This window comes from Cupressus sempervirens, chromosome 2 (assembly GCF_028749045.1).
Source record: "Cupressus sempervirens isolate cs-2001-9-10 chromosome 2, ASM2874904v1, whole genome shotgun sequence".
Classification (NCBI taxonomy): Eukaryota; Viridiplantae; Streptophyta; class Pinopsida; order Cupressales; family Cupressaceae; genus Cupressus; species Cupressus sempervirens.
The window spans coordinates 293,674,059-293,692,957 of NC_143119.1; the positions used below are offsets into that span (position 1 = coordinate 293,674,059).

General features: G+C 34.1%; 1 protein-coding gene across 1 annotated transcript; it reads right to left on the reverse strand.

The window, feature by feature from the left end:
• Positions 1-4,612: 4,612 nt before the first annotated feature.
• On the reverse strand, positions 4,613-5,983 carry LOC149572228 (non-specific lipid-transfer protein 1-like). The gene is made up of 2 exons (XM_089810889.1): positions 5,504-5,983; positions 4,613-4,793 (listed from the first exon to the last, which is right to left on the reverse strand). The coding sequence occupies exons 1-2, from the start codon at positions 5,857-5,859 to the stop codon at positions 4,787-4,789; spliced, it is 363 nt and encodes a 120-aa protein (XP_089667015.1). The 5' UTR covers positions 5,860-5,983; the 3' UTR covers positions 4,613-4,786.
• Positions 5,984-18,899: the final 12,916 nt, after the last annotated feature.

Consider the following 18,899-nt stretch of genomic DNA (forward strand, 5'->3'; position numbering starts at 1 on the left):
ATTTCTCTAAAGTAATGGGTAGTCAAGAAAAGAATAAGGATACATAATCTCTATCTAAGACATAATTTCCTTTGTCAATAAGCTAGTTGAGTTCAAAACTACACCAATGAAATCAATAGTTCCATTGAATATTACACTAAAGGTTTGTGAATTGGGTGGTAGTTTAGAACTTTAAGTTCCTGATGATTTATTGAATAATGGCTTGAGGAAGGTTTGGATCTTTTCATTAGTAAATTAGTAAATTTTAGACCTAATGTTCACCAAGTTAGGAAATGGATTCAAGATGTTTAGGAGTTAAAACAAAGCATTAATGTTAGTTTTATAGCCAATGACTTGTTTCTCTTTTGTTTTCTGACAAAAGAGGATCTCAACAAAGTTCTCACTTGGGGTTGATAATATTTTGACAACATCTTCAAGAACATTGTCTCCCTTTGTAAGTTGAACTCTAGCTTTGATCCTTCTATAGATATATGACATGATTTATGTGCATAGATATGTCTCTTGGGTTTACTCATTGACTTTTGCTTCCAATTTTTTTAGGTCACTACAAACTCATTTGGTCATGTTTGAATTTACGATCTTAGGATACTATTCATTATAAACAAGATATAAATAAATAATATGCTAATCACATATGCATAAATGTACACATTAGACAAGATATAGTGGCACCAGGATAACCATTTCAGGTAAGAAAACACACAAATAATCATTTTTATTAAAACATTAATAAAATAGTCTATTAAATAGATTGAACATACAAACACTTCTCCTTACTCCCACATGACCCAAACTACCTTATTTGCATAGTGATATGTTACTATAAAGTTCAAAATTCATATATCTTTCAAACATGAGGGAGAACCTCCTTAAATATAGGAGGAAGGGTGACTCACCAATCACACCTTTCTAATAACCCCCATTCATAAGTAATTATTAATCCAATCATCAATAGATTATAATTGTTTTGGTTGGGATACGCTTACAAGGCATATAATATTTAGGGTTTTATAACCTTATATGAAAATATTATATATTGACACAAGGGAGGATGATAAATAGGGCCAATGGCTCACCCGACTACCATTCAACTTTTCTTATTACATTAGAAACTAAATGTTGTAGCACATAAACCCATTACTCTTGTGAGTTTTGGGCACTGTTCAACTCCCTCATGTTGGGATGGGTATCTTTCATGCCTTGAAATGTTCTAAGGGAGCATAATGACTTTGTGTTACTGTGATAAAGTGATCTACCAATTCTCTCACCAACCTTATCTTTTAGAGATACAACTTTTCATGAGTTTTTTTTTGGGTCTTATTACATGGGTCCATGCTATTCTCATTATATTTGGCTTGTGGTTTAGAATAAGGTACATGATTCCTTATGCATAGAGTTTTTATCAACATATTTTCTTTATCTTATTGTAGAAATAGAATTACATGTCACTAAAGTTGTGTATTGAACACATGATACTGAAAATATTTGACAATGTGTAATTTTGTGAATTATTGAATTATTATTATTATTATTAGTATTATTGGTATTATAATTATTGTTATTGTTGTTGTTATTTTACTATTGTTGTTGTTGTTGTTATTGGTCCTTGAAGTTGTGAAACCCTAGTCAACATATAGTTTGTCTATAATATAGCAACCACCAATTATTTGTCGATCTAGGGTAGTCCATATCTTATTGTTGTTTGTACCAATCTTCACAATGTTTGGGACATAGTGAGTTATAAATACTAAAAAAATATCTTGGCATTATACTAAGACTAGATTGGAAATAACTTCTAACAAAAATCTTTTAGCCAATCTCTTTTAGATTTACTTTCAATTTAGATTTTTAAATTCTCTCCCAAAACTCTCATGTATCATGATCAAATATCCCCTAATTTTCATAAGATATTTTCCAAAAACTATTTATACTTCATCTTTAATTTTATCCCAAGAATAATATCTTCAAATCTAGAAAAAAGTTTTGATAGAGTATCTCCTTAGTGTCTCAGTTTAATGTTGAGAATCAATTAGAAGAAAAAAATATTGTGAGTGTGGGATTGATTTGTGAGAAAGGAAAAAATATATATTTATGATTGTAATAAATATTTGTCTTGACCTCTACATGTTCTCTTTCTTTAATTCTTCTTCCTGAGGGCCTTATTTCCTTTTTTATTGCTTGCAATTTCCTTTGAATCTTCCTTTTGTCAAGCTTTAAATTTACCAACCTCAACTTTGAGAATCATAAATGCAACAACGCTTGATACAAATTCAATTTTTCTTTGGAACATGTGTCAGGTCTCTATTCTTCAAAACTCCATTAAGGACCAATAAAGGTTTTGAAAATTTAACATTTTAGATCATATGTTGACTATTGACAAGGTTGTGGAAACTGTGTTGCATCCAATGAGGTTCTCACAAATTTCAAGTTCTCCACTTTTGAAAACTTTCACAACTTATCAACTGGCCAATACTTGAAGAGAGAAGTAGTTTACAATAATTTGAAACTAATTTGAAGGAACAATCATTTCATCAAGAATTGGAAATATTATGGGAACCTTGTCAAACTCCAACATGAGTTTCAAAACTGTGGATTTGAGGTTTCACAAAAAAAAAAAAGTGATTGCTTAACCTTATCAAGCCTTGAATGACTCATGAGAACCTTGCTAGGGTCAATTTTGTAGCCACTTGTAACACTTAAATAAGCATAAAAAATTTCCAAATGTTAAGAACACCCAAGGGTGTTTAAGGGATGGCATTATTCAATGACCACTAAAACTTTTAAATATTTGATTAGACTAATTAATGAGAAAATTAATTGTTTGTAACTAGACCTTGACCATAAACATTACACATTAATAACTAAATACTTGGCCAAAAGTATAAAGTTGCAAAAGTTTTAACTTACTTTTTCAAGTTTAATATTTTCCTTACTGTGTGATGTTTACGGGTGGTTGTAATTAGGATTTAGAGACCACCACTTAAAATTCCAATTCAATATGTCACATGGAGGATTCACATATGAATCTCAATTAAGAACCTTCATAACCTTGTCACTAAACACAATCTCTCTCTCTCTCTCTCTCTCTCTCTCTCTCTCACACACACACACACACACACACACACACACACACACACCCATAGAAATAAATAATAAGTAAAATACAAAATAAATATCTAAAAATATAAGTAAATTGATGATTCAAAGATCCAAAATATATTATTTGGTGAAAGGGCCCTTGGTCTACCAGTGAAGTTGAAAGGCTCACAAAGAGCCCACCAGAGATCAAGTCTTGGTCTTGCTGAGTGCAAGGCCCCCGACATTTGGAAGGGATGAGGCCAAGATTGTGCCCTGGGCAAATTTGGCGGAATCCATGATTCTTAACCAAAAAGACTAGGTAAAAATGCTGAATTTCCATTTTATATATATATATATAATTTGTTGATAAATCACTACATTAAATCATTTAAAAAAATAATTAATGTATGTAGTATACAATAAGAATTTTACTATATAATAAGAATAGAAGAGAGTCGTTGATTTTAAGAATATGCATCATGGGCTTGGAATCGTTAGGGTTTTTGGGAGGATAATGATATGAATATCATTTATTTACAAATCATTGGTGCTTTATACAACTTTATTAAGAAAACTAATCGTGAATTGAAAGAAAATTGCAAATGTAGAAAATGATAACGTATGTACCTATACAATAAGGATGGAAAACAGTAGTTCGATTTTATGAATCCGATTGATATACGTTTGAGAGATTATTACACGAATATCATTTATTTATTTACAAAGTATTCATGCTTATACAATTTTATTAAAGAAAACTAATTGTACATTGAAGAAAAACTACAAATGTAGAATATTACCATTCCAATCCACTGTACTAAAAGTTATACAGATAATCTCGTTAACATTTTTATCAGCTTAAATTAGCTAGATCTAACTTTCCATCATATTCTTATTCTATTGACCTTATACACAACTAATCCATCTCCTTTATTATGAGGGCTTTAAATTATACTAAAAAAAATGCACCAAATACAGTCTGAAATACAAAGTGATTGTCAAATGAATAATTGTAGTTTAATTTGTTTCACATAAATAAAAGTGTCAGTTGGTCTCATCTACTATTAATATATTCTGTTGATATTAATTCACCAATATCATGAACTATTAAGAAATTCAATATAGATGACATTTACAGTAAATATCTGAAGTCTGGCGAGCACTTGATGATCCTGATGATGTCAATTTGCAATTACTTGTATCAGAATATCTGCAAGGCTTAAGTTATGGACTATTATTCTAGAAAAGAAAAATTTACAGGCAATCAAATTGTGTTAGAAAACGAAGGGAATAGTCCAACAGAGATACTAAACACACTATATATTACTAACTGAAATGAATAATTTATGCTGTTAACTGAAAAAACTACGTTCGACACATAAATAAAAGTGTGAGGTGGTCTCATATAACATAAATTCAGTAACAGATCGACAAATCATCTAACATCATAAGACTTTAAACAAAACCCATCTCCATTCGCTGAGAGGCAAGAGAAGCCATCAAAGGGTCTCAGAAAACGAAAGGAACACTCCAATAATAACAATAATATAGATTTAATATATATTTCTCCAATACAAAACTCGAACAACATACATAACAAAAGATGATGGATTCACTGAGAGACCATCCGTCCCCAGAGATTTATTTATTTGGAACAACCTACATATAAGCATAATATTAGAAAACTTCACGCCGCAAGGATGATCACCTACAATCTGCACATCAAACATCAGATAGGAAAATATCCCTCGTTATTAAGTATCACGCTATATCATGGAAAAGATAAAAACACATACTCTTATCATTAGTTTGTACGGAAAGGGTCCGAACCTACTAAAAACTAAGATTTAAGTCATAGAGAGAAGTCAATTCAACCAGTTCTGTAAGATTAAACATGCAAGTTTTCTTACTTAAAGAAAGATCAAAATTAAATCATGAGTTAGTTGGAGGATCATTCTTAAATACCACACGGTTAAGCAAAACAATAAGTTTGGAGAAATAAGTCAACTTTGACTATTTAACACTTTTAGTCTAAGAATCTGGACAGCTTAAACATCACACACTAAACTTCATTCTAAGACTAAAAGTGTCAAATAGTCAAAGTTGACTTATTTTGTCCGAGATTAATTTTCGCCTTAGTGTGTGATGTTAATCGGACGACTTAAACATCACACACTAAGCCTTAGTTTGTGATGTTTAAGCTATCAAAATCAATTCATTTGAGAAAGTACACCTACTAGCCGTCCCATCTCCCACATTAAGTCATAGATCATAGACAATTATAATAGCCCCAGTGGTAGATCGTGTTGGGAGTATATGTTGTCATAAGAATACACCTTAATATTTGGTTCTTAACTAAAGAGGCTGTCAGAATCACTGAATTTAACCAACAAAAAGGCCAAAAAAATTATGAAAAAATTCTTACTTGTCGCAGTTGATATTCTTGCTGACTTTGAAGCCAAGGCCAGCCTTGCATTTGAGAGGAAGATTAGTAATAGCAGCATCATTGGCTTTTAAGCCACCACTGAGTTGGGGTTTGAGACACTTGCAAATCTGCTGTTTGGCTAAGGAAGTTTTGGCCATTCGCGCCAAACCTTGCACACCATTACAGCACTCCTTTGTGGGAATTCCCTGTCCATTTGACTGCAAAAATGACAAACAAGGAGCCAAGCTCCTCACTGCAGTAGGACAGTCCACTGCAATTGCCATTGGCATCAATGTTGTCATCAACAACATTGCAAAAGCTCCCACTGCAAAAATATTCTTCATGCTTGCAACCATCTTCTCTCTAACAAACAAATGCACCAATTTGCTCACTCTCCAATCTCTGCGATGAGCCAAGGAATGATGAAGTGAAGAGAGGGAGGGAAAAGTATATATAGAAAACGCTAGGCAGATCCTTTGGGTAAACAAAAACACGTTACCAATGATATGCAAAGGTTGGTTAAACAAACCATATTGCTTGGGTTAAACAAGAAAAAGTTGTTCATGTAATATATTGTTGCGTGGGTAAAGAAAACATATTGTTTGGTATAAAAGAAAAAGAGTTATTCTTGAAACATATTTTTGCTTCGGTAACTCATGATATATGTGTTATTGACCAGTGGATATGGATGATTGGGATAATAGAAATTGGGCTAAGGATTACATGTTTTTTTGGTGACTTTGCCTAGAGCAATTCATGGAACCCGAATGTTCGAGGGATATTACCACGTGTAACTTTTAACTTTCCTTGGTATGTTCTCTAGCATTATTGGCCCAGCTACCAATTTAAAGTTTTAGTTGTGCTTTTAAATGAAATGATGTGGATAAGAGTGCAGCATTGAATTGGGCGAGGTGCTTTATGGGCAGCTGCATGTTCTCTTCTGAATTTGAACGTGATTGTTGCAGAGCTATGTGTCTTTTAATGCAGAGGGCCACGTACTAATCAACTGGTATTATTGCCTTAAATAGGACTGGCGTTTTCTATGACATGGCATGGCTTTAAACGTTCCCCAACTATACACATTTATGAGTTAGGATTTGATGTGTTTTAGTTTCAAGAGGATCTGTCATAGGAAGGGTGTAGATTGGTTCATGGTGTTTTGGGTCGCATCTACACCGTCGAGTACCTGATCTAATCGAGCCAATTTCTGCATGTTTAAGCGGTGGACATTGGTTGCAACAGGCTTTAACATCGATGGTCGTCGTTTTCATCAGAAATTGTTTCCAAATTAATGAAGTCGGTAGACAGATTTAGGGAAAGATCTAGTAGCTGTTTAGGCCAATTTCAGCTAACTAGACCTCTCAAATTATAGGTCGAATTTAGTCAAAAAAAAAATTTGTGTGCTTTCACAGATGAGTGAAGAGCTTAAAAAAGGCTCCATATTTATATAAAGTCGGTGGACAGATTTAGGGAAAGATCTAGTAGCTGTTTAGGCCAATTTCAACTAACTAGATCTCTTAAATTATAAGTTGAATTTAGTCAAATTTTTTTTGTGTGCTTTTGTAGATGAGTGAAGAGCTTAAAAAGGGCTCCACATTTATATATGTTAGCCCTTGTTTTTGTGTCCCATTATTTCAAAATAGCTCTGCAATATTTTTGAAATTTCAACAGTCATATCCCTTGTATAGGACTGAAAATTTGAAATAAACCCTAGGTGCAAATGTGAAGTATCTTGATAAAAACCCTAGTATTACTTTAAAAAATCTTTGGTAGGGTTATTTCCTTGTTAGCTTTAAATTTGCGTAGAATAAAGGTTACTTCTTTAAGTCATGTTTTTGCTCAACCCATGGTTCGGTCCTAGTTAAGACACTTTCTAGTTATAAATGTTGTCATTTAACCCAAGTAATAAGTTATTATTGATAACAATTGATCTTCCTCAGATCTACTACTCTCACCTTCTTGCAATTTGAAGATGTTGCTTGTTTAAGAAATGTGAGAATACGAGCTTTTGACACCTGTCCTATGGGACTAGAGGAATGTAGGGATCCTTACGTTTGATCTTAGCCCTTAGATCCTGTTAAGATCAATGCATGTCGCTTTGTTGTTGAATAAAGTCATGCATGGTTTAACGAATGTGACATAGAGACATTTTGACACATGGACATCGTGGGCCCATAAACAAATTTCAGAATGCTTCGCCATCATGTACTAGCTATCACACCATGATTGGTTCTCAATTCAAACTAAGCTTTTTCTCTTGGTAAGCTACTACTCATTGATCAAATTGCAGACCACAGGCTCTCGCTATCTCACAAAATAGAAGTCTTCGATGTTTAAGAAATGTGAGAATACGAGGGATTACCACATGTCCATGTGGCTCCTTAAAAGGATGGAATAATATGCAACATTTTTGACCGTTGATCAAAGACAAGATCAATGATCCTCACATTGTCATGAAATCAAGATGCAAGATATTTAAAATGTGTGAAAATGCAAACTTTCGACACGTGTCTTGGTGGGCCCATTACATTAAACAGTTTGAAGAACAAGCACTTTTCTTAGTCATAGATTAAGATGAAGATCTACTGTACTTGTATTCTCGCAAAAGAAACATGAAGGAATTTTAACCAAAGCGAGAATGCGAGGGAGTGACATGTGGAGTTGAGGGGTCCAGTTTTGTGTTGTGAGTTTCAAAAGTAATGATGTCAACATGAAGTACCATGTGGCATGTTTTGATTCACTCTAAGTGTTATGCATAACAACACTATCATCTTTTTCCCAATCATCAAATCAAAGGGTGATCTATGCTTCTCGCTATCTTGCAAAATAAATATGCAAGATGGTTAACCAAAGAAAGAAATCAACAAAATGACATGTTTCTTAATGGGCCCATTTTCTAAAAGGAATATTAAGAAAAAATGGTTATTTCATGATCGTTCGTTGCAAGGTTGATCAAGGATTGTCGCAATTTGACAAAATTGAAGTGCAAGTTGTTTAACGAAAGTGACAATGCATGAAGCTGATGTATGTGTCCCACTAAACAAAAGGGTGACGCAGTATCAAGTTTGAATCATAGTCATCAGATTTCTTGCGCATCAACAACCAATTTTCAGGTTCTTCGCATTACATGCACAATTTGAATGTTAGAGCATTAGTGGTGTTTCAAGGCAACCTCATGCGAATGAATTTGGCATAAAGTTTTTAGTTCATTCCATGATTTGGTACAATGGGAAATATAATTGAAGTAGAGTGAACAGAGCCTGGATTTCTTAGCCTTCATATTATGAATTGTTGTAAATGAGCTTTCTTGCTATGATCAGAGTTTTCTGAGTAACTGCCCTGACATTTACTTTGAAGATTTTTTCTGTTTAAATTGTCTGAATTGATAAGATGCCTCCTTAAAGGGACTTTTCTGGAAGAATAGACTATCAACATAGGAATGTGCATGATGATTTCCTTGAATAATTGCATGCTTCCACAAATGAAACTGCAAAGGGATAAGAATTGGTCCCAAATAGCCCTAGACTGAAAATTGATGAGGGTTTCTATGTCAACGACAATTGGTTGAGAGATGTGGAAACATCAATGGGTGGTTTGGAGTTTTTTAGTAAATGGATTTCTCAAAGAAAACATGATACACCACTAAGCAATGTTTGGGAATTTGATATTGGAAAGCTAGTTTCGCTGGGAGTCTTCATGGATGACGATTTGCTGACAATGTTAACCAAGAGGTATGACTCTATGTTGCAAATTGTGAAGAACCATGCTAGAGACAATCTATTTAGGGTAACAAGTGAGGTGATCATAGAGGTTTTTATGTTAAACCCTAACCTTGCTTTGCATGAGAAACTTTGATGATTTGCAATCCAGGTATGATGCTTAGAGAATATATCTTTGAGAGGGACCACTGCAAGAGCATTTTGTAAAGATATGACATCTCGCACTAGTAACACCTTCTACCCTAGAGCCCTTATTGAAGAAATATTTCAACCCTAGGGCACATGCCATCTATATTTCCCTTTGCAAGATTTTTGGGCTAGATGAGTAGGAGCACATCCCAGGGTCCTTAATTTTTATGATGGCTCAAATTTTGCAGTATGGAATGAGTTATATATTTTTATTTTGCCTCCTATTTGGCTAAAGAAATACATAATGGAATAATTGGCATAAGCAAGTGTAAGGTTGACAAACCCTTTAGATGGTATTTTTTATTTATGTATATGTGTCTATATAAGGGTGTTTCTATCTTTGCAAAAGACATGGAAGTAGAGAGAGAAAGGGATGGAGAGAAGCTACTAGTCCAACTTTGGAGTGCAAATATGACTTGGGAAGTCACAGATGCTAGTTTTGTTCATTTTGACAGATATTTTACATCCAAGATGAGGACATTGTTGACTCATGACAACCCTTGAATTCCTAGACCTTTACTGGAGCTGATCATGCCCGAGGATCATGCTAAGGGTCTAAAGGTGAGCCACAATTGGGGAGACATCATCCCATATTCAGTGTCTACTATTTTTAGAGTGTATGGTTTTCAAGGGAAGCCCCATTTCGTGCCCTACCAAGTGCCTTTGAAGGTAGGAATTGCTAAGTTCTTATGGCAGATTGGAGGACTTGAAGAGAGAGAGTTGGTGGGAAGATCTAGGGGGACAACCTTTCCAAATTTTATAGTTGTCCACAATTTTGTGCTAACCAAAGGAGGATGGAGACACTTGGGTAAATTCCTTGATAGGTATCAAATGACCCAACCAAATTCTCATTTTACAAATCTAGGGGGATTTTTTGAAATGTTTAAAGAAAGAACTAAGGCCCAAATATTGTGATCATATATTTTAATACTTTCCTAAGGATATAATTAGGAATGATTTCTCTTTACAAGAACATGAAGTAAAGAAAGAAAAATGGAGAGTTTATAGTAGAGTACGGGAATTTATTAATGCTCTAGATAAAAAAAATATGATCCTTTGGGTGACATCAAGTTTTTCGGAAATAAGGTAAATAAATTGATGGCACCTTTTGTTGGGATAATGCAAACCTTGAATGAAAAGGTGACATTGATAAAAGCATACCTAGACCAGGCCAAGGAGATAGAAAGAATAATGGTGAATAAGAATATCATCAGTCTAGGACAATATACCCTCCAAAGGAATGTTGAATATGTAGTTTCTAGGAATGTGGGGGCACATACCATGTTAGTCTATAAAAGGCCACATTCATAGAGCCCCCTCTTGAAGCTAGCAACTAAAAGGAAAAATTTGGAAGAGGGATCTTCATCAAAGATGGAAGAATACTCTCCCTCCCATACCCCCATTCATTTTTATAATGAAGACTCTGTGAGGGAGAAATTGAAACAAATAGGAGGCCAAGATGATGTTCTAATTTAACAACATCAAAAATAGAGGAGGGGATGCTAGGAGAACCCTCAATGTCATTCTTAGCCCTCACTATTGAGGATTTCAAATGAAAATGGATGGACCTTGTTGTAGATTAGGCTACTAGGAAATTTTTGATTGATGATAATTTGTCTAATCTAGGGCTTTTATTCAATTTTTATGGAGATGCAATATATCTAATTTTGAGGTGAAGTGCAAAAAGGTAAAGGCAAAGCAACCTAACAAATAGGACTCTAAAATTGACGAGGAAATAAAAGCTGAATTGATGTAGATCTTCAGTCAAAAAACCCTAAGGGGGGAAGGCAATTATTAAAATATTCAAGTGTCTTTATACTCTCAAAATGGGACATTGCTAATCCAATGGTTTTTTATTCTATTAGGAAAGAAAAGGAGACCAAATTTAACACAAAAGAAGAGGTCAAGGAAGCCCACATAGGGATAAAATATAATGATCAGAAGGCTTTAGTTATATGGCCTATTCAGAAGAAAGATAATTCCATACTCTAGAAAGCTTCAAATGTAGAACATATAGGAAGCCTAGTAGTGTATAGAGTGGGAGATGTAGACAGTGAGAAAGTTTCTCGCACAAATAAAGAGGTAGATGATTTTGGTGTGGAAGTGGTTGTGAAAGATAAAAATAAGTTTTTGGAGCTAAATGCTAAATTTGAAAATGTATTAGAGGCTTATGATGATAGGGGAAGGAAAATTTATGAAATGTAGCAAGTCATTTCAAAATTGAAGAAGCAACAAGGAAAGAGAAAAGTGGGGGAGAAATCTCGCCATCTTATGATTGCAACTTCTCCTACTTTGATTCCTTTGACTAGGAAATTGTTGAGATTCCTGATACACCTCAGCATCAAGAATTTTATACTGCAGATGAACCGAGTGAAGAAAAGGCCAAACTCAGAGCAACACAAGTAGAGGTGCAAATTCAATATAAAGACACAATTAGAGATGTTGGAATTTACAATAGGAAAGGTAAACTCTAGGGGGGGTGCTAAATCAGTAGTTTAAACTTATACCCCAAAAAAACATTCACCACACATCCATCTCATACATTTACTAAGTAATTTGAAATATCATGTAAAGGATGTACATCTAAAACATGAAAGTAAGTAAACATTCACACATGCATGACACCAGATCAATGATTACTTAGAAACCTCCAATGAGAAGGTAAAATTGGGGTGGGGATGTTGACATTCTAGTCATGTTTTTTATTAGTGACATACACTTATTCAGATTGTAAGCTTATATCGAGCATATTGTATAGTTAACAATGTTAACCAATCATTTCAGTTGTTATTGAGTTCTATAGTTGCTACCAATTCCTTTGGATAGATTTCAGTTTGCATTGAGCAGTTACTACAAAGTTGATGATCAGTAGTGTAAACTAAGCATCTCAATGTATGTTGAGTTTACCAGTGCAAAGCGAAGTTGTGTAGTGCTTACCAAGTTCGTAGTTGATGTGATGTGAGTCTAATGTTAACCAAGCTATTCAATGTTAACCAAGAGACTCAGTTTATACCAAGCTCGAAGTGATAGCATTGACTGAGCTATGCAATGTGAATCAAGTGACTCAGTTTATATGTTGATTTTTGTAGTATTCATTGAGTAACCAATGTAGACCAAGTTCAAGACTACTTGGAAGTGATCAATATAGACTAAACTTCTACATCTACCAAGTGCATGACAATGTCAAGCATTGATAGTGGATGTTGAGTATTAGAACCTCACCAAGTTAGTCTTCAAAACCTGAGTTTCTACACTTTGGCTGACTTTGTAATATTTGTTTAAACTTGTATTGTGGCCGGCTTTGTAATTATGTAATTGGATTGATATATATATGTAATGTATTGTATCACATCCAAATCATCAAAAAGAAGTAATGTAATCATTAGAGAAGAGCAGAAGAGTGAATTACAAAGGCTACAATAGTATAAGGAGCAACAAAAATTTATCTATAATAGCAAGGTGATTTGTACACTCAGAGGAATCTCATTTAGCAAACCAAGTTGTAGATCAGAGATCAACTACTACTTGATCCTAACAGGTGGATTAGTCAAATCCTTTAACAAGGTAGACCTAACAGTCTTATGTAAATCTCTTTACCAAGTGCGTACTTCATTGTATGTTTGTAAATCCTTTTGCAAGGTGGATGTAGCAGTCCTTATTGCTCCTAATAGGGCAGACCATCAGAAGTGATCATTGTAAGCCTTAACGGGCCAACTTTATACTATAGTACTAAAGCTTGTGGGTATCATCCCCATCCCAGTTTTACTTTCCATTTGGAATGTTTCTGGGTCACCACATCTTGTGTCAAAAGTGTCGTGTATGCTTTTATGTTTTCAGTTTCTCATGCATACAACTAGATCAAAATTTATATAAAGGATTAATTGCTAATTAAGATAAAGTTTTGTTGGTTACTGATTCACCCCCCCTCCCTGCTCTTAGTAACTTAGCCTATCATAATAGTTTCAACAATTGGTATTAGAGCTTTGTGTTTCTCAGTGAAAACTTTAACAAATTGAGAAAACATCAAAGGCAATTTGGAGGTATTTAGACTTAACAAGGCTATTGACAATGAGAAGCTAGATTTGGAATTAGCTATTGGACAACTCAAGAAAGCAAAAGAGAAACTCTCTCAATCCCTAAAAAGAAGAAAAGATCTTGCAATCCAAATGAATGATTCACTCTACATTGAAGAAAGAATTGAAGACATCCTTTCAAGCAATTCAGATGAAGCTAATGAAGCAATCAAAGAACTATTGGAAAAGAATAGTACTCTTCAAGAAGAAGTAAGAAATTCAATTAGTAAGATTGTGTGAAGTCATAGAAGAGAAAAACAAGATAAGAGAAGAGATAAAGGGAAGATCAATGAAATTCAACACATATCCCTTCAGCAAGCAAACTTCATTGATCAACTCACCATTTCAAATGAAGAAATCATGAATCTAAGATTAGAAAATGAAAGATTGTAGAATGATCTAAACATTGAAAAAAAAAACCAATGAAAGAATGATTAAATCCCAAGTAGACATGAATCGGTTGAATGAGCAAAGCCATTTTAGACAAAAAGGAAAAGTAGGAATTGGATACACAAAAGAAGGTGAAACATCCAAGCAAGGAGCTCAAAAGAATAAACCTACTTGCAGTCACTGTGGTAAGATAGGTCATACTTCAAAAAAATGTTGGAGCAATGGGAAAGAAAAATTCAATGATAAATGTTACAATTGTAATCAACATGGTCATAGAGAAAGTGAGTGCAAAGAAAAACCAAGATTTGTAAATGTCACAAATGTAAGAAGCATGGACACAAGTCATCAAAATGCAAGACTAAGATATTGAATCCAATAGAATAGATTGTAAAAGCTATATTTGGTTGGGACTATAACACTTGGTGTAGATGTCATTACTGTGGAGAATTTGGACACATTAGAATGAATTGTGTAAAGCATCACATGAGGAAAAGAGATACTACCAAAAGATGTTTCATTTGTATAGAACTTGGTCATCTTTCTAAGAATTGTATGAATACTGGAAGAATTGAAGATGAAAGATAGGTAAAAGTTGATAAGATCATAAAGTAAATGAGACAACAATGGGTTCCAAAGTCTATTGAGAATACAAGTCCGAGCAATGATGATCAAGTCACTCAAGAATTGGGTGACTCCACCATTTCCACTTGATTTCTCAAAGGAAGACTGGAACTAGGCTACTATAGAAGACATCTAAATCAATTCCAATTGATAGGAAAAAAGATCCATATCAACATTCAAGATGCAAAGGGACCACTAAGTACAAAGTACCAGTTACTACCAAGTTATGTAACTTACCAAGCAAGGTTGGGTTATAGACTCTATCTAGCGAGGTTGGGAGTGACTAAGTCTTATGTGGTTACTAAATCATGGAAGACTCTACTGAGTATTCAATGCTAGTGAAGTGGATGATAGTCTATCAATTTGATCTAACATTCATACCAGGCATATATGGAAAAATTTGACAAAAAGGAATGAAATTGAAGTCATTTCTCACCATGAATTTTTGAGAGGTATTTGTGCAGAGAAATCTTTAGGAGCATTCAAGAAATTTGAGCAAATTGTTACCAAAAGTTTTTAAATTCTCTCAAATCCTACTAAGCGAAGATGGAAACCACTATCAACAAGGTGAAAAGAGGTTCAAACATGTTGGTTCAAGGTGTGGAATGGAAAGCACTAGATTTCTAGCTTACTCCTACCATTGTAGAAACCCTAGATATGAGCGGAATGCAATTACAAATCCCTCCAAAGGTACTCTTAATCAATGACATCCATTCTGATTTCAAATGTACAATTCAAATATTGGTTCATTGGAAATGGATGAAATCGTAGAGAAGCTATGTGTTAATGGCATGTTGAAACCGAAGCACCAACATTTGAAAGCTAAAGGATTAACACATATTCCACATATGCCACAAGATTTTCAAATTAAATGGATAAGATACATCCTCAGCCATGTGCATAATGATCAGTTGTGGTTGAAGCAACCAATTTTGATCACAAAGAAGATGATCCACTAGATCATTGATTTCCCCATGTTAACTAAAGCCAAAATGACTAAAACCCTAAGCTAGGTTGAACTAGAGAAGAAAACCCTAGTCGAGTGGGATGGAAGGGGAATGGAAATAAGTAGTGCGAGCGGCATGGAACTAAAGTTGGGCATTCACATCATCACACAAAAAATATATAGCTCTAGCAGGTTGAACAATATGTCATGTGAAGCTGTGGATTTGGCCTACAAGGTAGTCAAGAATAACCTATCTCTTGACCTTGTTGAGTTACTATTGAATTAGTTCAACAAAAACATGGAGAGCATATGGACTTCAAAGAAAAATCCATGTAAGTTTGGTTCACTCTTGACATGTTTATTTTTCTATGTTCAAAAATTCTTTCCCATCAAAAGATACTGTTGTTTGGAGAAAAGATGTGCTAGTCTTTTATCAAATTAATGAATATGTTGTTGAAATGGGAGAGAATTATACAAGTATCATGGACAATTATTTTGATGCATTTAAGGAGAAAATGAATAAGATATTCTAAATCCACAGGAAACTAGTTGAGGATTATAAAGATGATGTTTGTTTTATAGTAGATAGTGACAAGGTGTATATTCAGGTAGTTAGGCCTAGAATTGCATGGGTAAAACCTCTAGGATATGAGGTAAATATTGATGAAACAAAAGACATAATTGAGACATTAATGAATGAGTGAGTAGATCCAAAGGCTATTGACTTTGGCACTTGTGATGAGGCAAAGGCCATAATAGAATTGGCGATCAAACTTCCTCAAGTAGTTAACAAGGGCAAGAAGAGGATTGCCAAACTGAAGACTAGTTCTACTCTTTTGTTAACTGAAGGAAAAGGTGAGGATGAAGAAGCAAAGGATGAAGAAAAATTAGAAGAATAAGGGCAAGGTAGTCATTAACAATCCTACCAAGACATCCACTGCTATGTTCACCAGAAGATCCTCCAGGAAGAAAGGAGAAATAGAAGGAGGAGACATAATTTTCAAGAGGTCTCCACCCACATTTGAGGAGAGACTAAAAGAATTGGAATCAAGTTTTGGAATTATAAACTTCAAGGAATTGAAATATGAGACCATAACTGCTGATGAGTAGAAGAAGATTGAAGATATATTGATATCCAAGATGGGTAAGTGGAAATACTCACCTGACTAGCTTACTCAACAGATTCCTAATGCTTTAATGGACAAAATCAAGCCAAGATGGGAGCATACCATGAAAACTACAAAAGATATACATGAGAAAACCTTGAGGTAGCTTATGCCAAATTTGAATGACAAGGAGGTGAAAGAATCTTTAAAGAAAAATGAAGAAAAGTTAACCTTAAGATTCAATACTTGTCTCATTTTATTGAATGAAATAGAGAATGTTGTGAAGAATGCCACAAATACATGGAAGAATGTCTATCTTCTTCACAAACTGAGTGATTTTTTTGTGAGTAAGTGATGAAGATGATGATGATGATTAGGAGGAAAAAAACAAAGAGAAAGATGATGAAGAAGCAACTCATTTTGATAATGTAGATGATGAAGAAGAACAGGAGTAGGAGGCTACCGAGGAAGATACACAAGATGTTGAGGAAACCAACCAAGTTAAGATTGTTGTAGTGGTTATAGCATCACTTTCTCATTCTCCTAGAAAAACAATTATTAACATCAAGCTCGGAGACAGCCTCAACAGGATTGATTGTAACCAGCACTGCAAGTATAAGCATTCAATCAATTTTTGCACTAGTCCATCTTAGTACTCCACTGATAATAGTGCCTAGCACTTCATCTACCAAGCTGCAAGTTCTACCCTCTACATCAATTTTGGCTACAATAGGTATTCCCACCACTAGTATTTCAATGAGTGCAGTATCTATTTTTGCGGTGAGTCCTATTATTTCAAAAATTGTTTCCATTCCTATTACACAAGCAATAAGTACAAGGATAGTTGAGACCAAGCCTCTAACGAGCACAAAATTTTTGGGTAAAGACAAAGAAAAGGAAGAGGATGTAGATCTTGATGAGGAGATTGTCATTCCCAAATGGGACATCTCAAATCTAAATCTAGATTAGATGCAAACTTTTGGTGAACTTCTTCAAAAGAAAGCCAAGCGGAAAAGGTTGAGAGAAGAAAGAAACAAAGAGTTTAAGGTCATTGAGGATGCCAAGAACATTCTAGCAGAGGCTCTAGGCATAGAGGTTGATACTTCTCAACCAATTTTGTATAAGTTGGAAGAGGCAATCCAAAAATACAATGAATATTTGGATGAATAGGATAAACAATTGCAGAAAGCTAAGAAAATGTTTGAGAATAAAGTTTTAGACTTATTGCTCAACAAATTGCTATTCATCAAGTAGAATTGTCTACTATTTTAGGTTCTCTAGAAACCTCCTGCAGTAATGTATCTTTACTTTTTGGTAAGTTATGTGATACATCAATTTTCAAAAAAGAAATAAAAGATTAATTATCAAAAATTGATGAAGATCTAAAGGCAAGTGCACAACAATTGCAGCTTGACCTGAGTTCTAGCTTTGCTCACTTCAATAGGATTAGATTTCTGATAGATATGTAGGCAAAACTGCTCAAAGAAGAAGCAAGAATCAGATCAACATTAATAGATATTCAGAATATGATTCTCCCTAACATGGATGCACTGCAGAATCACATTGCACATTAAAAAATGCTCACCCATGACAATAATTTCTCTATTGTAGACCACATGATTGAATTGTCAGTAGAAATGCAGGTTGCATTGCACACATGCAGGGTCTTGGAAGAGAATCATGACAAGACTTTTGTACTTATCCTAAAGGTACACTCAGAATTCTTGTCTCATTTTGGCATTACTTTGTAAATATAGCATAAATCTTTGGCATTAACGTTAAAAGGGGGAGAAACTATAGGAGAAACTATAAGATGATGTAAAGGAGGAGAAGAGTGGATAAGATGTAAAAATAGAAAGGAGGATAAAATTGAAAGAATATTGCAAATTGTAGAGAAAATGTATATTATATGTATAGTATACTATATATTATATATGGGGGAGCATTACCATGTATATAAATGTATCCTTTACAAAACCAATTTTGAAAAATCTCAAAAATAGTATACTCTACTGAGTTGGAGACATAAGGTGATGGATAAAGATATTATTGAATTTAGTTTTGACTGATAAGTGTTTTTGTCACTAATGCCAAAGGGGGAGATTGTTGACATTCTAGTCATGTTTGTTATTAGTGACATACACTTATTTAGATTATAATCTTATACCAAGCATATTGTACAATTAACAATGTTAACCAAGCATTTCAGTAGTTATCGAGTTCTACAGTTGCTACCGAGTCCTTTGGACAGATTTCAGTTTGCACTAAGTAGTTACTAAAAATTTGATGATCAATAGTGTAAACCAAGCATCTTAGTGTATGCCAAGTTTACTAGTGAAAACTAAGTTGTGC

Coding starts and splice junctions, on each gene's coding strand:
- LOC149572228 (XM_089810889.1), bottom strand. CDS start 5,859: ATGGTTGCAAGCATGAAGAATATTTTTGCAGTGGGAGCTTTTGCAATG.